The sequence below is a fragment of the Myxocyprinus asiaticus genome, chromosome 31 (assembly GCF_019703515.2).
Source record: "Myxocyprinus asiaticus isolate MX2 ecotype Aquarium Trade chromosome 31, UBuf_Myxa_2, whole genome shotgun sequence".
NCBI classification, from domain to species: Eukaryota; Metazoa; Chordata; class Actinopteri; order Cypriniformes; family Catostomidae; genus Myxocyprinus; species Myxocyprinus asiaticus.
The window spans coordinates 17,128,396-17,152,021 of NC_059374.1; the positions used below are offsets into that span (position 1 = coordinate 17,128,396).

General features: G+C 37.0%; 2 protein-coding genes across 5 annotated transcripts in view; one reads left to right on the forward strand and one right to left on the reverse strand.

The window, feature by feature from the left end:
• The first annotated feature begins 6,241 nt into the window (after positions 1-6,241).
• On the forward strand, positions 6,242-14,652 carry clca5.2 (chloride channel accessory 5, tandem duplicate 2). The gene is made up of 14 exons (XM_051665969.1): positions 6,242-6,429; positions 6,573-6,710; positions 6,805-6,955; positions 7,230-7,335; positions 7,462-7,627; positions 7,838-8,068; positions 8,214-8,438; positions 9,420-9,600; positions 9,714-9,820; positions 9,927-10,142; positions 11,224-11,488; positions 12,802-12,966; positions 13,169-13,390; positions 13,515-14,652. Exons 1-14 carry the CDS (start codon positions 6,280-6,282, stop codon positions 13,892-13,894), a joined length of 2,703 nt encoding a protein of 900 aa, XP_051521929.1. The 5' UTR covers positions 6,242-6,279; the 3' UTR covers positions 13,895-14,652.
• Positions 14,653-19,306: 4,654 nt separating this feature from the next.
• The window catches only part of pnkp (polynucleotide kinase 3'-phosphatase), a 62,117-nt gene continuing 57,797 nt past the window's right edge, over positions 19,307-23,626 (reverse strand). For all 4 annotated transcript variants that reach the window (XM_051665980.1, XM_051665981.1, XM_051665979.1 and 1 more), the window contains 4 exons: positions 21,558-21,667; positions 21,360-21,447; positions 19,840-19,907; positions 19,307-19,694 (listed from right to left, as the gene is read on the reverse strand). In XM_051665980.1, the coding sequence (XP_051521940.1) occupies positions 19,574-19,694; positions 19,840-19,907; positions 21,360-21,447; positions 21,558-21,667 (387 nt within the window). In that variant the 3' untranslated portion in view covers positions 19,307-19,573. The remainder of the gene's footprint in view (positions 19,695-19,839; positions 19,908-21,359; positions 21,448-21,557; positions 21,668-23,626) is intronic.

Below are 23,626 nucleotides of genomic sequence, written 5' to 3' on the forward strand. Positions count from 1 at the left end.
CCTATAAATATTACTTTAATATCTAAAAAACCGAAGCAGTACAAACGAAAATGTTTACAGCACAAACGGAGCACAAACGATTGAGACTATTTTGCCGACGTTTTGCGTTGGGCGGGGGGCCAACTTCACGCAGGTTGTGATTACAATAGGCTGGGCTCAGAGGCGTACAATCAAACAGGTGTGATCTGCGGTCGTGCTGCTGTTTACCAGCACAAGAGGGACAGAAGCAGTTGTCATAATGAACCAGCTGCTCAAATAGTCTTTTCAGCATCACAATATCTTTATTTTTATATGTTACAAACATTCAAACAATCACTAAATAAAAGTTTAAAGCCATTATCAATAAGGGACACGATTTGTCCCGGATTTAAGCTGGTCAGATGGTGTCACGCTGAAATCGTTCTAGACAGCTAATTTAACACTGATATAAGTTGGAAATTTTGTCAACGGTGGGTAAGGGACCATCTGAAAAGTCCACACATTGTGCTAAAACTGTGTACATAAACTTTCAATAAGACATACAAAATTAAACAGATCGAACAATGGATGTATACCATCACTGAGTCATAAAGACAAGATGTACAGGTGAATAAATAAGATAAGTAATCGAATATATATATATATATATATATATATATATATATATATATATATATATATATATATATATTATATAAAGGAATGTCCTCTCACTTTCAACTGCTTTTATTTTCTACTTAACATGTGTAAATATTTGTATGAACATAAAAAGATTCAACAACTAAGACATAAACTGAACAAGTTTCACAGAAATGGAATAATTTGTCCCTGAACAAATCAAAAAGTAACAGTCAGTATCTGGTGTGGCCACCAGCTGCATTAAGTACTGCGGTGCATCTCCTCCTCATGGACTGCACCAGATTTGCCAGTTCTTGCTGTGAGATGTTACCCCACTCTTCCACCAAGGCACTTGCAAGTTCCCGGACATTTCTGGTGGGAAAGCCCTAGCCCTCACCCTCCGATCCAACAGGTCCCAGATGTGCTCAATGTGATTGAGATCTGGGCTCTTCGCTGGCCATGGCAGAACACTGACATTCCTGTCTTGCAGGAAATCACGCACAGAACGAGCAGTATGGCTGGTGGCATTGTCATGCTGGAGGGTCATGTCAGGATGAGCATGCAGGAAGGGTATCACATGAGGGAGGAGGATGTCTTCCCTGTAACACACAGCGTTGAGATTGCCTGCAATGACAACAAGCTCAGTCCGATGATGCTGTGACACACTGCCCCAGACCATTACAGACCCTCCACCTCCAAATCCATCCCACTCCAGGGTACAGGCCTCAGTGTAATGCTCATTCCTTTGACAATAAACGCGAGTCCGACCATCACCCCTGGTGAGACAAAACCATGACTCATCAGTGAAGAGCACTTTTTGCCAGTCCTGTCTGGTCCAGGCAAAGGTGGGTTTGTGCCCATAGGCGACGTTGTTATCGGTGATGTCTGGTAAGGACCTGCCTTACAACAGGCCTACAAGCCCTCAGTCCAGCCTCTCTAAGCCTATTGCGGACAGTCTGAGCACTGATGGAGGGATTGTGCGTTCTTGGTGTAACTCGGGCAGTTGTTGTTGCCATCCTGTACCTGTCTTGCAGGTGTGATATTCGGATGTACCGATCCTGTGCAGGTGTTGTTACACATGGTCTGCCACTGCGAGGACGATCAGCTGTCCTTCCTGTCTCCCTGTAGCACTGTCTTAGGCGTCTCAAAATATGAACATTGCAATTTATTGCCCTGTCCACATCTGCAGTCCTCATGCCTCCATGCAGCATGCCTAAGGCATGTTTACGCAGATGAGCAGGGACCCTGGGCATCTTTCTTTTGGTGTTTTTCAGAGTCATTAGAAAGGTCTCTTTAGTGTCCTAAGTTTTTATAACTGTGACTTTAATTGCCTACCGTCTGTAAGCTGTTAGTGTCTTAACGACCGTTCCACAGGTGCATGTTCATTAATTGTTTATGGTTCATTGAATAAGCATGGAAAACATTCTTTAAACCCTTTACAATACAAATTTGGATTTTTACAAAATTATCTTTAAAATACAGTGTCCTGAAAAAGGGACGTTTCTTTTTTTGATGAGTTATATATATATACACACACACACACACACATGCACACAATATACATTATTCCAAACATCTGGCCGCCAGTGTATATATATGTGTATATAAAAGATGTTTTAGGTATTTATAGCTAAAACTGTGCAGGATGTGGTAAGGGGCCATGATACAGGAGTTGAAACATGGCTAGACAGAGCCGGCCCATGGCATAGGCAGAATAGGCAAATGCTAGGGGCACCATCCATCTATAGGGGGTGCCCAAATAAGTGAGTGATATTGTTTTTTTTTTGTTGTTGTTTGTTTTTTTGTTTTTTGCTAATACTATTTTAATACTATTAATTCGAAATATTACAAAAAAGCGAAAAGCCCCCACAACAACATAACTACACAGCTTATATTTTCTGTTGCCCTCAGTGTCACCCCGGCCTGGTGCATCAATCGCCCCCTCGCTCTCATAGTTAGACTACCTGATTGTAGGGGATGGGCGAGTTCAGTTATCTGAAGTGACACTGTCACTGAACAAGATAAATTAGCATCAGTAGCCTTCTTCAAACATGTCAGAAAGAACAAAGCTCTTTGGTGCCCAGGGAAGAAAAATAAGAAGAGAAGAGGAACAAAAAATGGGATAAGAACAGAGGTAATGTGATATGATATTTTATCTAATTGCATAGTAGTTACCGTTGGATCAGTGTTACTACTAGCTAGCGTTGGACGATACTAGTAATATTTGCTAATTTAAATAGCTAGCTAGAATTAATGTCAGTTACTTTTACCTTAAATTCATTATGTTCACCGAAGATGTGTCTGTGAACAGTGAACCTGCCGTTAGTGAATGCTGGAAAGACTATTCAGGTGTTGTTTGGGGAATCACCTAACCTATAACATAAATAATTTTGAGAAATTTTTAAAGTAAATTAAAATGCTTTTCCTTTTTTTTTTCTTCATCCCCTTTTGTAATTAATAGTTGTAAGCCATTGCATTTTCATTATTGATTGTTATATTATTATTATATATTATATTATTTATCATTATATGTATTATAGCAAACAGCATGCTAGAGAAATGCCCATTGAATACATGTTTTGTGCATGAATGCTAGGTGTAATTACTCTTGCTATTCGTATTTAGGCAATAATGTGGCTTAAGTGCTATTATTGTATATCGTTTCACCATCAGCAGCTTTTTTATTAATATAATGTAAACCATATACTCCTGTTCTCTCTTCAGATACACTTTTGAAATATTTGAATCCCACCCCTGCAAATCCTGGGTCACCTGCAGATACCTTCTCTACCTCAGCACAGCCCAGTGATGCAGCATCAAGTGCACCTGTCCCCTCTACCTTTGCACAGCCCAGCCATGCAGCATCAGATGCACCTGTCCCCTCTACCTTTGCACAGCCCAACGATGCAGCATCAGGTTCACCTGTCCCCTCTACCTTTGCACAGCCCAACGATGCAGCATCAGGTGCACCTGTCCCCTCTACCTTTGCACAGCCCAGCGATGCAGCATCATATGCACCTGTCCCCTCTACCTTTGCACAGCCCAGCAATGCAGCATCAGGTGCACCTGTCCCCTCTACCTTTGCACAGCCCAGTGATGCAGCATCAGGTGCACCTGTCCCCTCTACCTTTGCACAGCCCAACGATGCAGCATCAGGTGCACCTGTCCCCTCTACCTTTGCACAGCCCAACGATGCAGCATCAGGTGCACCTGTCCCCTCTACCTTTGCACAGCCCAGCGATGCAGCATCATATGCACCTGTCCCCTCTACCTTTGCACAGCCCAGCAATGCAGCATCAGGTGCACCTGTCCCCTCTACCTTTGCACAGCCCAGCGATGCAGCATCAGGTGCACCTGTCACCTCTACCTTTGCACAGCCCAGCGATGCAGCATCAGGTGCACCTGTCCCCTCTACCTTAGCACAGCACAGCATCATGCATCTACAAAAAGGCTGCACCAATAGACCCTGCTGACTGGCCATCTGTTTTAAATGATAAGGTAAGAACAGAATTTGTTCTCAGAGGACCATATCAAATAAAAAAACGTTTCACGTTTCCGAAACAAAAAGACGGGAGAAGGTGTCAGCATGACTATTTTAACACAGTCTTAGTCAATGGAGAAAAAAATCAAAAGAAGCTGGCTAATGTACTCAAAAAAGAATGATAGTTTGTACTGCTTCTGCTGCAAAATATTTTCTCAGAGAGATTTCAAATTGAATAGAGAAGGGTTAAGGGATTGGAAAAATGCAAGCCACTTGCTCAAGGCCCATGAGGATAGCCAGGAGCACAATACACACATGGCAACATGGAAGTCATTGGATGTCCATCTCGCAAAGGGGCTAACAATAGATAAGCATGAGATGGTACTCTCTGAGGCTGAAAGAAACAGGTGGCATGAAGTTCTTACCAGATTGGTGGCAATAATTCAGTCCTTAGCCGAAAGAAACATGGCTTTAAGGGGATCCACAGACACATTAAACAAACCAGACAATGGCAGTTTTCTCAAAGAGGTGGAGCTTATGGCCAAATTTGATCCAGTAATGAAGCAGCATATTGGTAGAGTGGAAAGTGGAGCTGGCAGTCACACACTTACATGGGCAAAAGAATACAAAATGAACTGATAGACTCCATCAGTGCAAAAATACTGGATAAAATAGTGGAAGAGGACTTTTTATCATAAGTTTAAATCATACTCTTATTTATAATTCATTTTATGTTACTTGTTTGCTGCAAGAAAGGCGAGTAAGGCTGTAATGCTATATTATGAATATTTGCACTGAGGTTTCTGTATTATAGTTAGTTTTTTGTGCAATACTCTTATTTGTATTGTATTTATAATTTGTTTTATGTCACTTGTTTCTTTAATACTGTTTTTATTTTGTGGGGGGTTTTGTTTCTAAAATAAAGAAAATCTCTAAGACATAAAAAAATTCAGTTTCTGTGTGAGTGTATGAACACAATGATCAGTGGTGGAATTGGTTGTGATGCAAGGGGCACCAGCTAAAATCTTGCCTAATGCACCAAATTGGTCAGGGCCAGCCCTGTGGCTAAAGCAAAGTCTCAGAAATAGACTGCCACCTACGGACTTTCTGCAACCATGCACTAACCATCTGACGCATATTGCAAACAAAACTGGAAAACGCTTTCTTAAATTAGTAAATCCTAATCTGATTGGCTGGTTTGCTGGAACTTCCGTGAGCAAAACCACACAGGACTTTTTAATCAGTCCACCTGGAAACAGAAGGGTGTTCACAAGGTTCTGAGTTGATACAACAAGAGTTTTTAAAGATTAACTAATCACTGGATTTGCCGAAGTTTGCCATGTTAGTGATACTGAATCTTAAAATCTTAAAATATTCAGTTTTGTTTGAAGCACATAGTAGCAAGTAAAGCAGATATCCACAAGCATTACTGCAAATTCTGCTTTGCTTTCTTAGTTATGGTTTCTTAAGTGGCACCAGCGACACACTAGCCAATTGTTTGGATTAGTGTCTGCCAGTGGAAGGTCATTAATCCCTTGACCGAGAGGAGTCCCTTATGAGTCAATGGTCCCAACTGGAAAAGCACATCAAACATGAGAGAAAACATTTTTCAGTCACTGGGGCAGACACTTCAAGTGACCAATGAGCTTCTTTTACTGAAGAACTGACAAGACGTCAAATGCTCTGATCTAAACACTTACATCAGCGATCGCACTCAGCCACAAATCATCACAAACACTGACTGTAATCCATGGTGATTCTGTCACCAAGCGTTTTCTAGGGTTCTCATACACTAACATATTAATAAAATAAGAAAGTGTCGACAGAACAGTCTGTTTTTATTGAACATAAATCCTTTACTCACTGAAAGCTGCATTTGGACATTCTGTATGCTTTCTATGGCAAGGGATCCCAAAGGGGTAAATACACAATCACACACATCCACAGGGTAAAGATACTCCACGAATAGCATTGAAAATCACTCTTTTGCAATTGTTTATGTTCACGCTGTACTTCTGTTGCTTTTTCGGCAAGCTCCATGTAACAGTGAGAGAGAGATTTGTTTTAAATAGCAAAAAAATCTGTATCATCCTCCCATGACAGTAAAGGTCACTCCCTCTTATCTGTGACCTGCCCCTTTAAGTTCATTTGGAACTTCTTCGAAACTAAGTTCTGGAGTTGCTGTTCATAACTCTACAGCTATGGATGCAAGAGCTCTGTTTCTCTTAGTATGGATGTTACTGTCGTCCACCTCCACTGGAATCAAACTAGATGGGAATGGATACGTTGATATTGTCATTGCAATCAGTTCAGCAGTACCAGAGGACAAGACACTCATTGATAAAATAAAGGTAAATATGCTGGTTTGTGTTTGATATTGAATCAGAAGAGAGCAAATTAAAGCATGATTATTTATTGGCTGTCATAAAAATATACTGTATATACATATATTCACAGTTTCTCTCTTTTTATCTTTTAACTCTCATTCTGACAGGACATGGTTACCGAAGGTTCGGAATATCTTTTTCAAGCATTGGATAAAAAAGTCTATTTCAAGGAAGCTACAATACTTGTTCCTCCCCAATGGAATAGTAAGGATTATAGCAAATCGAGAACAGAATCCTATGAAAAGGTACAGAGCATAATGCCACTATACAAATTAATTTATATATATAAAATTTCATTCACATATTATGTTGCTCGCATTATTTTTATGTAAAACGCAGGCCAAAATAAGAATTGATAAACAGAATCCTGCATATGGTGATGATCCCTACACTAATCAGTATGGAGAATGTGGATCTGAAAGTCAGTACATTCATTTCACTCCAAACTTCCTCATAAATGACAAATTCATTCAGCCTTATGGGTCAAGAGGTAAATTTCACTATTCTTACTTGAATATAACCACTAATTCTAAAATATAAGAGGTTATTGTTATTGTTATTATAGTTATATGTTCGAGAAGAGACAGAAAATAGAGTGTGATATCTGTGATTTTGTGTTACTGTATACAGTATGTTAGTATTTACACTGGGGTGCACATAGTATCTGCCACTACTTACACTTAGTGCAAATGCAGTAGCTTCTGCCTTTTTTCAATAATATATCAAATGAGTTTTGTAAAGTATAAACATTTTAATGTTTGCAGGAAGGGTCTTGGTGCATGAATGGGCTCATTTGAGATGGGGTGTGTATGATGAATACAGTGAAGAAAATCCATTCTACCATTTTTATAGCCACTATGAAGCTACAAGGTTGTAAATTACAAATTCAACTAATTTAAAATTAACAAAAATTAAGAACTATTAATGTAAAATAAATCATGCTCTAAAAATCTCCTTGGAAATTATTACCACCGTTGCTTTCCTCCTTATATTTAGGTGTAGCAAAAACATTGCAGGCCAGTTTAAGGAGATCATTGCAGGATCCCCTCAAAAGTGCAGCATTGATCCACAAACTCGACTACCTACAAAGGGGTGCCAGTTTTTTCCTAACGAAAAGCAAAACACAAATAGCTCCATAATGTTTTTACCAAGTCTGAAATCTGTAAGTAGATTGTACAAATTTCCTCTCTCACAATACCTTTGAGGTATATGTAATAGAGCATAAAATGTATCTTCATACTATCTGGATGGTGAAATGAAATCTGTTAACAGACATACGGTAACTAATCATGTGTTGACAACAGATTTGATTCCTGGTTAAGGTGTTTGACAACATTTGAAACTGATATTAAACAGAAATATTTGGTTTCAGGTGAATGCATTTTGTAGAGAACAGGAGCACAATAGTGTTGCCCCAAACATGCAAAATAAAAAATGTAGCAACAAAGCGACATGGACAGTAATATTTGAGGATTCTGTGGACAGCGGCGCCCTTCATTCTCTAAAACCCCTGCAATCCCCTCCACCAGCACCATCTTTCAAAGTTGTGCAGAGAAAGCATCGGGTTGTTTGTCTTGTGCTTGATGTCTCAGGAAGCATGCAAGTATGCAAAAACATGCATTAACTTGTCAACAAGGATGCCTTAATGATTTTCTATTTTATACATTGTATACCTATGCTCTGAAATGAGTTTGTTCCCAAGGACGCATTCAATTTATATTGATAGCTTTTTTTCTTCCATTTTCAAGGGCTCTAGAATTCTTCGACAGCAGCAAGCTGCCACACATTTCCTCCGGCACATCATTGAGGATCAAGCCAATGTGGGAATTGTGACCTTTAGTGATAATGCTTATACTCTTAGCAGCTTGACTGTTATTGACAGTGAGACAACAAGAGAGAAGCTCATTAAAAATTTGCCAAGTACTGCAAAAGGTGGCACATACATCTGTAAAGGCCTCAATGAAGGTTTAAAGGTGCCACTTTAATTGTTCAAGTGTTGTTAAGTTCTATGTTTGTGATGTGTAAATTACATACACTGATGAGCCAAAACATTATGACCACCTGCATAATATGCTTTTGGAGATCTGGGGAATTTGGAGGCCAGGGCAACACCTTGAACTCTTCATCATGTTCCTCAAACCATTCCCAAACAATGTGTGCAGTGTGACATGGCGTATTATCCTGCTGAAAGAGGCCACTGCCATCAGAGAATACCATTGCCATGAAGGGGTGTACCTGGTCTGCAACGACGTTTAGGTAGATGGCACGTGTTAAATTGACATCCACATGAATGGCCGGACCCATGGTTTCCAAGCAGAACATTGCCTAGAGCATCTCACTCCCTCCACTAGCTTGTTGTCTTCCCACAGTGCATCCCGGTGCCATCACTTCCCCAGGTAAACGGCGCACACGTACACGGCCGTCCATGTGATATAAAAGAAAATGGGACTCATCAGACCAGGTGACCTTCTTCCACTGCTTCAAGGACCAGTTATGACACTTGCGTTCCCATTGTAGGCGCTTTCGATGGTGGACAAGTGTCATCATGGGCACTCTGACCAGTTTGCGGATACGCAGCCCCATATGCACCAGGGTGAGATGCACATCGATGATCCTTGGGCTCCCAACACACTGTCACTAGTTTGTCACTCCTCGGACCACTGTCAGTTTCAGAGATGCTCTGACCCAGTCATCTGGCCATAACAATTTGGCCCTTGTCGCTCCGGTCTTTACTCCTGCCCATTTCTCCTGCCCATTTCTCCTGCATTCAACATGTTGACTATGAGAACTGATTGTTCCTTTACCATCTAATCTACCCAGACCTTGACATGTGGCCTTGTTAGGAGATGATCAATGTTATTCGCTTCGCCTGTGAGAGGTCATAATGTTTTGGCTCATCAGTATATACTGTATGTTCTGTGCCAATGCTCTTTATTTCTCTTTAAATATGTTAGGTACTTAAAGAAGACAATGGGAATGTAGTAGGAGATGAAATAATTTTTCTGACAGATGGTGAGGCGTCAGACAACATTAATGATTGTGTTCCGTCTGCAATACAAAGTGGTGCCATCATACATACAATAGCATTTGGTAACAAGGCAGACAAGGCACTAAGGGTAATGGCAGATAGTACTGGTAAGTAGCATACGCATGATTGACTTATCTACAAGCCTCTGAATAAATCATATTATACCCCTGCAGGCTGAACATCAGATGCATATTTCTCCAATGTTCTGTGTTGGAATTAGGGGGGAAATTTATCATAGCCAGTGATGATCTTATTTCTAATCAGCTAGTGGATGCCTTTTCTTCACTAACCATACCAACTGGAGATTACACAAAAGAACCAGTTCAGGTTTGGCAAGTGGTTGCTCATAATACATTATATTACTTTGAGTGTGTCACCAATATTACAGTAGGAGTATTTTACAGTAATTGTCATTATCATGACTCCCTTGCAGCTAGAGAGCATTGGAATACAAACAGCTGGCTGGTTTAATGGAACAATATCTGTGGATCAGACTGTTGGTACCAAAACCAGCTTTACAATAATCTATGAAAAAAGTTTACCTACTGCTTATGTGCAGTCACCAAGTGGTATAATCTACAATCAAATACAGATGTTTCAAGATGGTCTGGCAAAGACTTTAACTTTAAAAGTTACAGGAACTGCAGAGGTATGACAATTTTTACAAGATTTCATGAACTGGGTATACTGTAAGTTACAGTGTTCAGCATTAACCAATGAAAAAGTGATGCTATTGACTTAAGTACATTTTTCAGTAGGCTAACAGAAGTTCAGCTATTTTCTACATGAAGTAGCTTTACTAGTTACAGGCTAATTCATTCTTCATTCTTGTACTTCAGATTTTGCTTAATTCAGAATTCAATATATATATTTATGTTATATAAGGGGTGTCAACAGACTTGGGCTGAGGTTGTAGCCCTTGATCTTTTCTTGTTAGCCATGAATGTTTTAGCGGCTCAAGGATAAAGAAAGTAAATTAACTATTGTTACGATTATTTATAGCAGTGGTTTCTAAACTGAGTGCTGCGACACTCAATGTCAAAAATAAACTTTTGTTTCTTTCTACATTAACGGTAGTATCAAGTACCGACTCAATTCCATACCCATGCTTTTGACCAGCCAGCTGCTTTCAAACACACGAGTATGTCTGCACATGCTGTAAAGACCACTCGTGTCTCGTGGTGAATGCGGCTACGCTCATGAACTGTTAAACAGAAAGTGTGAGTGTAAACAGACAAAAGTTTGGATCTTTGCTGTCTGTTTAATAATGTTCACAATTTTTAAAAGGAAGTAAAGTGGTCTCCAATTGCAACCAAACAATCCACAATATTTAGTTACATGAACTTTAGCTTATTTTCTGAATATTTTTTTTTTTATTGCAGCCGATTTAGTTGATCTAAATTCATAAAAAAGTTACATAAATGACTATGAAATGCAGTATATTTTTAGTTTTTTTAGCATTTAGTGTGTATAATTCTTTTTGCCAGAATTATGCAACTCTGGTGTAAAAATTATAAATTACATCAATGGACTGTTTTATATTTTAAAGGGTATTGCCCTCTTAAGTATCTTCAATGTAGTTAGCTACTGCATATTTTATTAGTATCTTAGTGTAGTAGTAACTTTTTAGGGTAGCATGGCTGAGGAGGATATTTAGAAATATATAAAACTAAAACATTGTGTCACGCAGCAATTTTATTGATTAGCTTTTTCTATCTTGTTTTCGATAGCCTGGAGACTGGAAGTACAGTATTTTAAGTGGAACACTTCAGTCTTTGACTATAACAGTATCAAGTCATGCAGCTCGTGCTGATGTTCCCCCGGTCATTGTCAAAGCCCACATGAACCAGCAGTTCAGCGACGGCAGTAAACCCATGATAGTTTTTGCTGAGGTTAGTCAGAATTACAGGCCTGTAATAAATGCGGAAGTGTGGGCGACACTGGAGTCTGAATCTGGGACCACACAAACATTACAACTCCTGGATAATGGAGCAGGTAAATTACCTATAAATTAGGGATGTCCCGATACCACGCTCATGTACTAGTACTCATACTCTTAAAAATGCTCCGATACCAAAAAACGATACCATCTGACGTACGAATGTCATTACGCAAGGCTGTAGATTTGCCTTGAACATTGGGGGCATTTACATGTTTCCACTGATTATGGTATAAATAATGGGGGGTTGTACTTGCTTGATTTGATTATTAGGGGGGTTACCTCCCCACATGCCCCCCCCCCCCCAGAATCTACACCCCTGTCATTATGCAAACATTCAGCGCACAAATTAAAATCACTTTATGTCCAAGGGAGATTATTTTTCCACAGAAGCTGCAATTTAATGATATAAATATATAGTGCATGAGCGGCATGGTGTGAATGTATGGAGACAGTGTTGTGCAATGCCAGCTGCTTGTACCTTTTAATCCTCCATTGCTAATACAGGGAACACTGTCTTGTGCATTGAGCACTCTGTTTGAAGCAGATGACAGCAAACAGAGTGCAAATTCTCTTCGTAGTGTGAGGCGCAAACAGAGTACATACTTATTTAATTAAGTAGCAGCCTTTACAGTGTAATAATCACTTTTAGTCATGTAGCGACCTGCTTTTCTGGAGTGGGAAGCTCGTCATGATGTCAGAGCAACTTGGTCTTAACAACACAGAAACACTTCAAAATAAAAGCTCCGCCAAAATTAAAGCTCAATTTAAATAAAAAAAAAATGAAAGAAAGAAAGAAAAAACATATGCCTGAAATTTAATATTCACTTTTATACTACTACTACAACAACTAATAATAATAATAATAATAATAATAAATCAATAGTAATTGTATTATATTTAGGCAATATCTTAAATCTGTGATGCTCTGTAGTGCAGCACTTTATTTGGTAAAATATAACTCCAATGTATTTTAGATTGTGCGGTGAGGTTCTGAATAAAAGCACTTTATTTGACAAAAATAATACAATATAATGTTGAACATTAATTTTTAAACATTAATTGATTAATGTTTTAATGAATTTATTTATTTAAACACCATTTTGATGATAAAATTTAAATAAACTGTTGATATGTAGTAAAAAAAAAAAAAAAAAATACAGGTATCGGACCCGGTATTGGCGAGTACCAAAAAAAAAAAAAAGTAACAGTACTCGTATTTGTTCTAAAATAAAATGGTATTGGGACATCCCTACTATAAATCCATATTCAAGTGTGCACTTCGTTTCATATAAATGTAAACAAATAAACTGTATGCAACTTTATCTCCAAACTGTGCCTAAATCAATTAAGGATGTATTTTTTACAGGAGCTGATGCTTTCAAAGGTGATGGTGTCTATTCCAGATATTTCACAAAGTTACAAAACGGAAGAAGCAGCTTGAAAGTAAGGGTGATGGATCAAGATGGGCAAGCCAAATTTTCTCAGAAAAAAAAGGGTGGTGCCCTATACGTACCTGGATATGAAGTGAATGGTAAACCATGACATCAAGACTCATATCTTAAAGCAAACTGATTAAACATTAACATTAAATTGAAAACCAGCAACTTGGAGACAAACTAGAAAGAAGTTACTTTCGGACATGTAGAAAATGTTTGTATGCTTGTTGGGCAAGTTGTTTCCTTTTAAAATCACCGACAAAATCATGCAGCTTTTGACGTCCACTCTATTTTCAGGTGTAGTGAAGCTGAACCCTCCAAAGCCTCCAGTTACTGAGCAGCTTACTTTTGTAGGACGATTTACCAGAACAGCCACTGGAGAGAGTTTTGAAGTGTCTATTAAAGGAACTCTTCCAAATTTTCCTCCAAACAAAATCACAGATTTAAGTGCTGAATTTCAAAAGGACACTGTGCTTCTCACCTGGACGGCTCCTGGTGCAGACCTTGACCAGGGGACAGGTAAAACATTAAATCTGACTATACAGTATACCAATATTTGAGATGCAATGTTACAAATAATGCAACCTTTATTGTCTTGTTTCTACATTGTTGCAGTAACACAATGTGTTTATTTTCTGTTAAGCTAATTCCTATGAGATCAGGTGGAGTGATGGCTTTGAGATGCTTCGATTCAACTTCAGCAACGCTCATCTAATCAACACATCCGCAGTCTCACCCCAGAATGCTGGATCAACTGAACAGCATTCATTCATACTCAATATCACATTCCAAAATGACACTACACTTTTCTTTGCTATTCGATCTAACGACAAAGAAGCAGCAAAATCTGAAATATCCAACATTGCTCAAGCATCAAAATTCCACTCAAAGCCCCCAGAAACGGCAAATCCATTCCTAATCTGGATGGTTATTGCAGTTTCTGTTAGTTTGGCAATAGTGATTATTGTTATTGTTGCTTTAACTACATGGGCAGTGAGGCAAAGAAAACCTGCTGATTCTTAAACTATCTGATATTAACATCTGATACAAACAAATCTAGAAAATTAATCATTCTGCCACTTCTTTGAAAATCTGAAAAACGGTTTTGTTACTTTTGAAGATTTATTATAAGCTTGGCTTCTTTATCTATTATGAAGTGAATTTTAAATACAAATTATATACATTTTAATACAATTTCAGTTAAGTTAAACTGAGTATAAATGTGTAAAATGTATGCTTGTTCATCTAAACAAAGTCCATAACCATTTGTCAAACCTGAAAAAATAACATTTGGACCCTCTTGATATTAGCTGTCATTAGCTACAATTTACTTAAGCATTTCATACAATGTACTTATTATGCACATACGTATTGTTGTATTGTACTTACATTTACAGTACCTACATTTAATTACATCTGTAGTAACACTGTTAACCCTACACCTAACCCTAAACCTAACCCAAATCTAAACCCTAACCTTAAACCTATCAGTAGCAGCAAATGTGAACCTTGTGAGAATTTTGCAGAACAACATGTAGTTACACACTAAATACATTGTATTGTATGTATTTTAATGTTAGTGCATAGTAGTTAAAAACACCTAATATAAAGTGTGACCAAACATTGTGCATTCTTTTCAAGCCAGCAAACGTTTTGCATCCAAATCTGATTCCTACCTTCTTTATGACACATAAGTTTGTTGATTCCAAATACAATAGCATTATTTGGTTCACCTTTCAAGATTTAAATCAGTAAATAAATCCATTCTCATCCATATTCAACACAGTGTCTCTTGTGATGATTGCATTCTTCTTCAATGCATTTTGGATGCGGTTTCTATAATTAGTTGGAAATTAATGCATTTCAATGTGTTGCACAGTCAATAATCTGTTTTTATATTTATGTACTTAGTTAGAATGAATTCACCTGTATTCGTAAGTTTTGAACTTCATTTTTCTTACCATAAAGTGTGAGCCACATTCAACTTAATGACAAGTAATGTTTGATGTTGTTGAGCCATAGTTGCTCAATAAAAGTTTATGAAAGGTTGTGAGGGTTAAGCCATTAAGTGCGTATCACTTACCATGTTGTGTTTACTTGTCTTGCAACATATTAACACTGCCATAAGAATCATTGCTCTATGTCAGTTACAAAACAAAACAAAAAAAAGCCTTCACTAAATTGGTCACATCAGGGCTCTTTTGCCTCTGCGACCCCCTAAATTGTCATAATGAATTTTATCATAATTTTAACTCTTGTTATAATGATAAGGACCATTTGGATTCAGTCATGGCATTGTTTAACAGGACATTCCAGTCTCATTAGATCATCAATAGATTATCATTCACTGTTATTGTGCTTTCTGCCAGAGACAGTTTTGGTTCAGCTGTAAAAGATTAAATTAGGCAAATAATCAATTATATTTAGTTTGAAGAGTGAGCAATGATTCCATACAATGACAGTCATAAAGATTAAATAGAAATTCCTGGGAATACCATTGACATGAAGGGGCGTACCTGGTCTGCAACGATGTTTAGGTACTCACCACTTCTGACCAGGAGCACCCCAAAAGATTTGCCGTTTCAGAGATGCTCTGACACAGTCGTCTGGCCGTAACAATTTGGCCCTTGTCAAAGTCACTCAAGTCTTTACTCCTGCATTCAAAACATTGACTACAAGAACTGATTGTTTCTTTATCATCTAGTCTACCCAGACCTTGACATGTGGCCTTGTTAGGAGATGATCAGTGTTATTTGCTTCACCTGTGAGTGGTCATAATATTTTGTCTCATCGGTGTACATAAATGCAGGTAAATCCAAAGGGTTCACATACTATTTCTCACCACTGTAATGTTGCCAAAGACACATACTATATAAAGTTATATATTAAGTTTGGTGCCAATACACCAAACTGTTTCTGAGAGTGCAGTCTGGCAAGCATGTCACTTGAAATATAAAAATAAATTTCAAAATTTGATTACTTCTGCCAGGCATCATCTTAAACTCATACTATTTTAATTTGCTAAAGACTGGACAAAAGATGGTTGAAGATTACCCAAACAACCATAGTGTATATGTGTACAGCAAGTATCCATAATTATGTATAAGTATACATAAAAATATATAGATTAAACAAACATATCACATTAAATACAAATACAAATTAATAAGCAATATCAATATTAAGTGTATTTAAATTGGGATTGAATGAGGACAAAGTTCTAGCATACAATAAACAATCTACACAGGGGAAAGTGCACATATAGGCATAGGATACATATACAGATAGCATGACTCAGATGAAAAGGTGTTTACTAGGGGGTTTCCCAAACCTCCCATAATTTACACCCTGAACATTGTCTTTTGATCGAGTTTTGTGATCTGGGCAGTGCATTTGCTTCCATTGCGTCTGATAGTTTTGCAATTATTTTTTTTTTAATTTTTTTATTGTATTGCACCTTAATAATCTATATATTTTACTCTTTATTTATGTAGCTACCTAACCTGTTAGCTATAAGTTTACCTGTTTTCATCCGTTGTTTTGAACTTTTATTATTATGAAATGAATTGCGTGGCCGATAATGAATTGCACTGTTACACCACATTATGTCAAGTCATGTTTGATGTAGTTGAGCTATAGTTTCTCAAGAAATGTTAAGAAACTTTGCAGCTAAGGTTAAGCTGATAAGGACTTATCACTCGCCACAATGAGTTAATGCTTGCCTTGCAACATTTCCACACAACCGTAGTTTGAAAACCACTGCTTCATGCTAATCACCCAAAAAAATGCATCACGCTCTAACCCTTGGCATATGGTCTGATGGACGGACCACTGACCATACTGGCAATTCTATTAATTGAGGGACACAACTTAGAGAGCATTTTTGCATGATGATAGCTTGCGGGGCTTAACGGTGAATAACAGCAGAGACTATTAAGCCTGAGATGGAACACTTGTATTAAAAATGAATAGGAGAAATTAAAACCCAATATATTGGATGTAGAAAAAGGAAGTCCCACATTTCAGATACAGACATCTCCTGTCAGTCAACTCAAGCACATGCATGTGCATTAGCTGGATCAGCCTGAAATATAGAATTTTTTTTAGTGTGATCTGAGCTAAAGCAGCACGATTTATGATGCCACTGTTATCAGATTTTACTGCTGATTTAAAATGTGATTTGATCGTAATCTCAACCAATCCTTTTGTAGATCTCGGTCTTTCCCCATTCAAGTACATAGGAGCTGTACTTTTATGCTTGTATCCATAGAAAATAGCTGCCCGGGAAAATTTTCAAGATGGCCACCGAGTGGATTGACTTGCCTTGAAAGGGACTTTGATAACAGTCAGCCCAGTAAAACCCTCTGCTAAAAGTTTAGTCTCTTTAATGCTTTAGGTTTAGTCTTTTTATGCACTGTTATTACATCAAAGCACCTTATCAACATTACAAGACGATCACTGTCAGATGTTAAATCCTCTGCTATGAGTTATGTTCCTTTATTAATGAGGTTTTGTGGAAAGATTAAAGTCTTCTGCTGATTCTGTCTGACATGGTTTAAATAAATAGTTGCTGTAAAAAAAGGTTTAAACTGCTTGATTTCATAAACTTGATGTGTACCCCCAATATTTTCTTGCAGTTCTGCGCTTTTGAATGCGCAGCTAGGAACGGTTATATTGAAGTGAGACATTCTGTGTTCAGGAAGCGCATAAGCAGCTTTGTGTGCCTCTGTACTGGAGCTTTTCTTATTTCTTATTTTGACAGTTTTGTGCAATAAGATGTTTAGTTATTTAGCCTATTTATCAGAGTAATCTCCATTAGTCACCATGTTGAAGTGCTGCGCTTAGCGTCCATATATTCCTCTGAAATACTTCTGATCAGGGTCATGTGAACATAACAGATCCTAATTTTACATTATTATCCTTAACACTGACAAGTCGTTAAACAACTGACCAACTAGTCAATGATGAAAATTGGTAGTTTAGCACATCCCTAGTTTGAACGGATGAGCATTTACACTTCAGGCCCAATGTGGTCACATGCATTTTCGACTACATACGAGCACCTTTAATGTGGTTTAAGTGGACAAATCTCAAAATGCTTTGGACCACGTCTTTGAGGTTTTCGACTCCTGTCTTTAGTGTCCTCCTGTTTCAAACAAATCACCTAAAATTGCATAAAGGATTAGTTCACCCAAAAATGAAAAATCTCTCATCATTTACTCATCCTCATGTCATCCCAGATGAGTATGACTTTCTTTCTTCTGCTGAACACAAACGAAGATTTTTAGCAGAATATTTCAGCTCTGTAGGTCCATACAATGCAAGTGGACTGTAATTAGCACTTAAAAGCTCCAAAAAGCACAGACAATCATAGTAAAAGCAACTCCAGTGGTTAATGTCTTCTAAAGCGATATGATCACTTTGGGTGAGAAACAGATCAATATTTAAGTCATTTTCTCTGTAATTGTTTACTTCCAGTCACTCTCCGATGCCTGTCCACAATGGGACTCTGTTCCTTCTGCCTCTCGCATGACGCAAGCACTTTGGCATGTTCACGCAAGAACTGACGTGATACAATCGGAAGTGCAGTTCGATTTGTTTACAAGAGAACGCTGTTCACAAGCTTCATTGGTTTTGCTTTTTTGTTTATGTTGTACTGTTCAATATAGCAGTAGACTTGGACACTGACAACTAGGGGCATGGAGGCAGCATCATTTAAATGCAATAGTTTTCAATTACCGTTGTCAATGCCGAAATTCACAATTCACTATGATTGTGATTGATTACTTGATTACTTGAATCCAGCAGTGAAAGTGTCCCAAAACAGGGTGGTTACTGAGATTAAGCAAGTAGTATTTGGCAGGTCATGTGATCCTAAAATGGCGGCCCCTATGAGGGTACCCACTCCATGTAGAATAAAACAGCAACAAGTTTTAAATTAAACAGCTTTAAGTTTATTGATTTATTGACTGGATTTACATATGTTTCAATTTTACTATTCAATTTGGGTTTTTTTTTGGAGCAAACATTTTTAATGAGGGAAAAAATGACTAATTGCACCTTTAAAAATACACTTTAAGAGTAAAAAACAATAATCTCACCTATAAGTGAAGTCTTAATTAATAGACAAGGCCTCTGGGTTGGGTTGTTATGACATTGTATCGGTAACATGACAAAGAAATATATTTTTAGTTGTTCTCTTATTTTGCCTAATGTTGACAGTTTTGGTGGTGTTTTCTGCACTTAAAGTTACCATTTACATTTATTAACATTGTAAATGAAGTACAATAATTACAGTAACCCTAATTTGAAAAGAGAAAAACCTAAATCATACCCAAAAGCTGGAATATATTTAAGAACACTGTTAAATCATTGTGACACAAAATTAAATAAGATTTGTCAACCAAAACTTAACAGAAAGTTATATTGAAAGACTGAATTTTTTCTTTTTTCTTTATTACAGTAAAATCTACAATCAGGGAAATTTCAGCAGCTATGACTGAATAAAACAAAATAGTAACAAATTAAAGTGAAAGTCAGAACTTTTAAAAGATTACTGAAAAGTATTTGGACAAGACAATATGACACAACATTTCTATTAGGACTGTATTTCAATAAATCCCTGATTCTTAAATGAGGGGTTTCTTATTCACCTGTAAACTTTTTCTTTTTGGACAAGAGTCCAAGTTTTTAACATAATGCTCAGCCCTCAGAGAACTGCCTGTAGAGAAACTCAGATCTCTTGTCATTAAAACTAGGCACAAAATTAATCTGCAGCATTTCAGAGAAGCCCTCCGACAAACTGGGTGCAACAAACTTCTTCCTATTGAGATCAAGAAAGACAGTGAGAAACCAATGGGTTTGTGTGAGTTAACTATTGAAAATGGTTATATAACTAATAGGGATGGTGAGTTGTAATCAGAAAAGTGATAACATTTAATAAGCAAAGCTTGTAGCTGTTCACTCACTTGTAGCTGTGGAAGACCATGTCATTTACTGGGACGTGCTTGGTGGCAGAAGGAACCATGTCACGGAACTGAAGACAGTCAATTGTTAGACAATCAGTGACAGTGCATTGACATGATTTTATTACACAACCTTTTGGAATACAGTACCTGATTCTGACTGGTCAATCCTGGCATTTTGAGGTTAAATACTGTGGTGCGATGACCCCTAAATTATAAAACTGACAGTTGTCCCAAGCAACCAGTCTCCTACACTGTGCTAGTTTCATAGGCCTGTTGCACGAAGCCGGTTTCAGTGGCTACCCTAGTAAGTTTGAGTTTAGTTTGAGCAAACTCTGGATTTTCGGTCTCAGAAAGGCAGGCCAATATTTACTGGTGTTCACCACCGTAACAACTACGCTACATGACTAATCTGCTCCAGCTCAGGTTTTATTCTGGGTTACAGACTGCAAACTGATGCTGAACCAATCAGCTGTGAATAAAGGGACATCTCTAACACAATAAAAATCTCTTTGAGTCTCTTGCTCCAAATTAAAGCATGCGCTTCACAGGGAAATGTATATATTAAATTAATTTAAATGTATGTATTAGGATTTAATGTAGTAGACCTACATATTAAGATATAATAAGATGGTTTATTAAAGATCCGTGTATCTTTTGAGAAGCATGTTAAATATTTATTATTGAGTTTCTTGCATTTCTTTACATACGGTACCTGTATGCAGTGCGTGATGCTGAGAACCTTGGGGGAAAAAACTGTTTGCAGAAATGTTCGTAAGGTGATACTCACTGTTTAAGATGCATTTATTGTGTGACAAGTCTTTCCACTAAAAAAAAAAAAAATACTGGTTAAAACTATAACTATGATTGTACACTATCACACAAAGAGACATGGCTTGCACTTCATTAAATAATATAAGGCTTTTAATTTAATTAATATAAAAGCTAATACATTTTAGATAATATATAGATTGTATGTTCTTATTGTGAACCTATAAATTCAATCACATTATATTCAGTTATTTTTTCTTCCACGGCAGCAGCTGTGTTTCTTCAAGCTGTGTAAATGTTAAAATTCTTTATATTTTCAAAATTATCTTTTGATCTTTAACGAAGGCGTAGATCATGCTGAATTTCTCGCTAGAGGTAAATCACGCCAACTCCATCTATCCAAGCTTCAAGCACTTGCTGTTCATGGCAAACGTCACTCATTCATGTGCACGTGCTTCAGGGTTAAGCACGAACTCAGGATCAAAGTTTGACTTGACAGAAAATGTTTATAGTGAGCAAAATGGTTAAATCTATCTGGTTTTGTCAACCTGAAACTTAACTCTAAAACTCTGACTTTGTTCAACTAGCTTTGTGCAACAGGCCTCTGGTCTCTTGATCAATAACTCAAATCAATATTTCCTATTCCATTTATTTTTCAAGTAGCCATATAATAAGCAGAATAAAAAATTACATTTTGGGTGAACTATCCCTTTAAATATTCCAGCAAAATAAATGATGGTAAAGACAGCTACCCGGTTGTTATGCTTTGCTTGTTCCAAAGTTGTCGTGAAGTTGAAACATCTGCATGGAACTCCAGCGTCTCGACTGACGTCTACATATCTGTGAAAAGAATGATCGGAAATAGGACTTTTGGAGGCCATTTAGCTGAAGAGAGACTGACAGTGAAGATGATGAATTAGCATCTGTTTTGGAAATGGGGTTATAAGTACCTTTTTCTAGACTCAGGGTCAGGATTAGTGTTATCCACTGCTACGCTTCGGCCTTCCTTTAGAGCGCGTTCACATGCGGTCACACACTGCTGCCAGGAGCCAAGCATGTCCTATTGTTTATACGCAGGGATCAAAAATCAACAAAAAATAAAAGACTAAAAGGTAAACAGAAGCTATTCATATAAAGAGCGACTTCACTTAAGTCACAATTAAAAACACATGAATGTCATTGCATTAGTAAAAAAAAAAAAAAAAAAAAAAAAACTTAGTGGCATCTTTAAACAAATATATTGTTAGTTAATTCTGATTATAGGGATAGTTCACCAAAATTGTATTTACTGATTTAATTGATTTTATATATATATATATATATATATATATATATATATATATATATATATATATACACACATACACACACACACACACAACCGGTCAAAAGTTTTAAAACACTTATTTATTCTTTATTATAATTATAATATTTTTTTTTTTTTTCACATTTTAGAATAATAGTAAAGTCATCAAATCTATGGAATAACATAAATGGAACTATGGGAATTATGTTGTGACTAAACAAAATCCAAAATAAATCAAAACTGTGTTATATTTTAGCATCTTCAAAGTAGTCACCCTTTGCCTAGAATTTGCAGACATGTACTCTTGACATTTTCTCAACCAACTTCTTGAGGTATCACCCTGGGATGCTTTGTAAACAGTATTGAAGGAGTTCCCATCTATGTTGGGCACTAATTGGCTGCTTTTCTTTATTATTTGGTCCAAGTCATCAATTTCAAAAACCCTTTTTTTTTTTTTTTTTTTTTTATTAAATTGGAGTTTTGTAATGAAATCAATTAATATGGTTGCACAATTATATTTTTGTCTACAAAACTAATTTCAAACATTTAAGCATATGCCTTTAGATCAAAATATTTTTAAGATCATGAGAAACATTTCAATCAAGTGTTTCAAAACTTTTGACCGGTAGTGTATATATATATATATATATATATATATATATATATATATATATATATATATATATATATACACACAGTACTGTGCAAAAGATTTAGGCACTTGTAAAAACGTTGCATAGTGAGGATTTCTTCAAAAATAATGACAAATAGTTTTCATTGATCAATAAATGTCATACAAAGTCCAGTAAACATAAACAAGCTAAATCAATATTCGGTGTGACCACCTTTGCATTTAAAACAGCACCAATTCTCCTAGATACAGTTTTTCTTGGTTGTTGGCAGATAGGATGTTCCAAGCTTCTTGGAGAATTTGCCACAGTTCTTCTATTTATTTAGGCTGTCTCAATTGATTCTGTCTGTTTATGTAATCCCAGACTGACTCAATGTTCAGTGGGGGGCTTTTCTGGGGGCCATGACATCTGTTGCAGGGCTCCCTGTTCTTCTGTTCTAATCTTTTCAATTTGCAAAAGTAATGTTTGAGAGTCTAACATTTATATTTCCTATTGACACACTAAAGCCGAAGATATAAATAACCATCTTAAGAAAAATGCTTTTGTTAAACATCTTATGTGCCTAAGACTTTTGCACAGTACTGTATGTATATACAGTTGTGCTCAAAAGTTTGCATACCCTGGCAGAAATTGTGAAATGTCTTTTATATAAGGATAGTGATCATATGAAGCCACTTATTATCACATAGTTGTTTGGCTCCTTTTTTAAATCATAATGATATCAGAAATCACCCAAATGGCCCTGATCAAAAGTTTACATACCCTTGAATGTTTGGCCTTGTTACAGACACACAATATGACACACACAGGTTTAAATGGCAATTAAAGGTTAATTTCCCACACCTGTGGCTTTTTAAACTGTTAGCGCTCACATGGATGCACTGAGCAGGCTAGATACTGAGCCATGGGGAGCAGAAAAGAACTGTCAAAAGATCTGTGTAACAAGGTTATGGAACTTTATAAAGATGGAAAAGGATATAAAAAGATATCCAAAACCTTGAAAATGCCAGTCTGTACTGTTCAATCACTTATTAAAAGTGGAAAATTCAGGGATCTCTTGATACCAAGCCAAGGTCAGGTA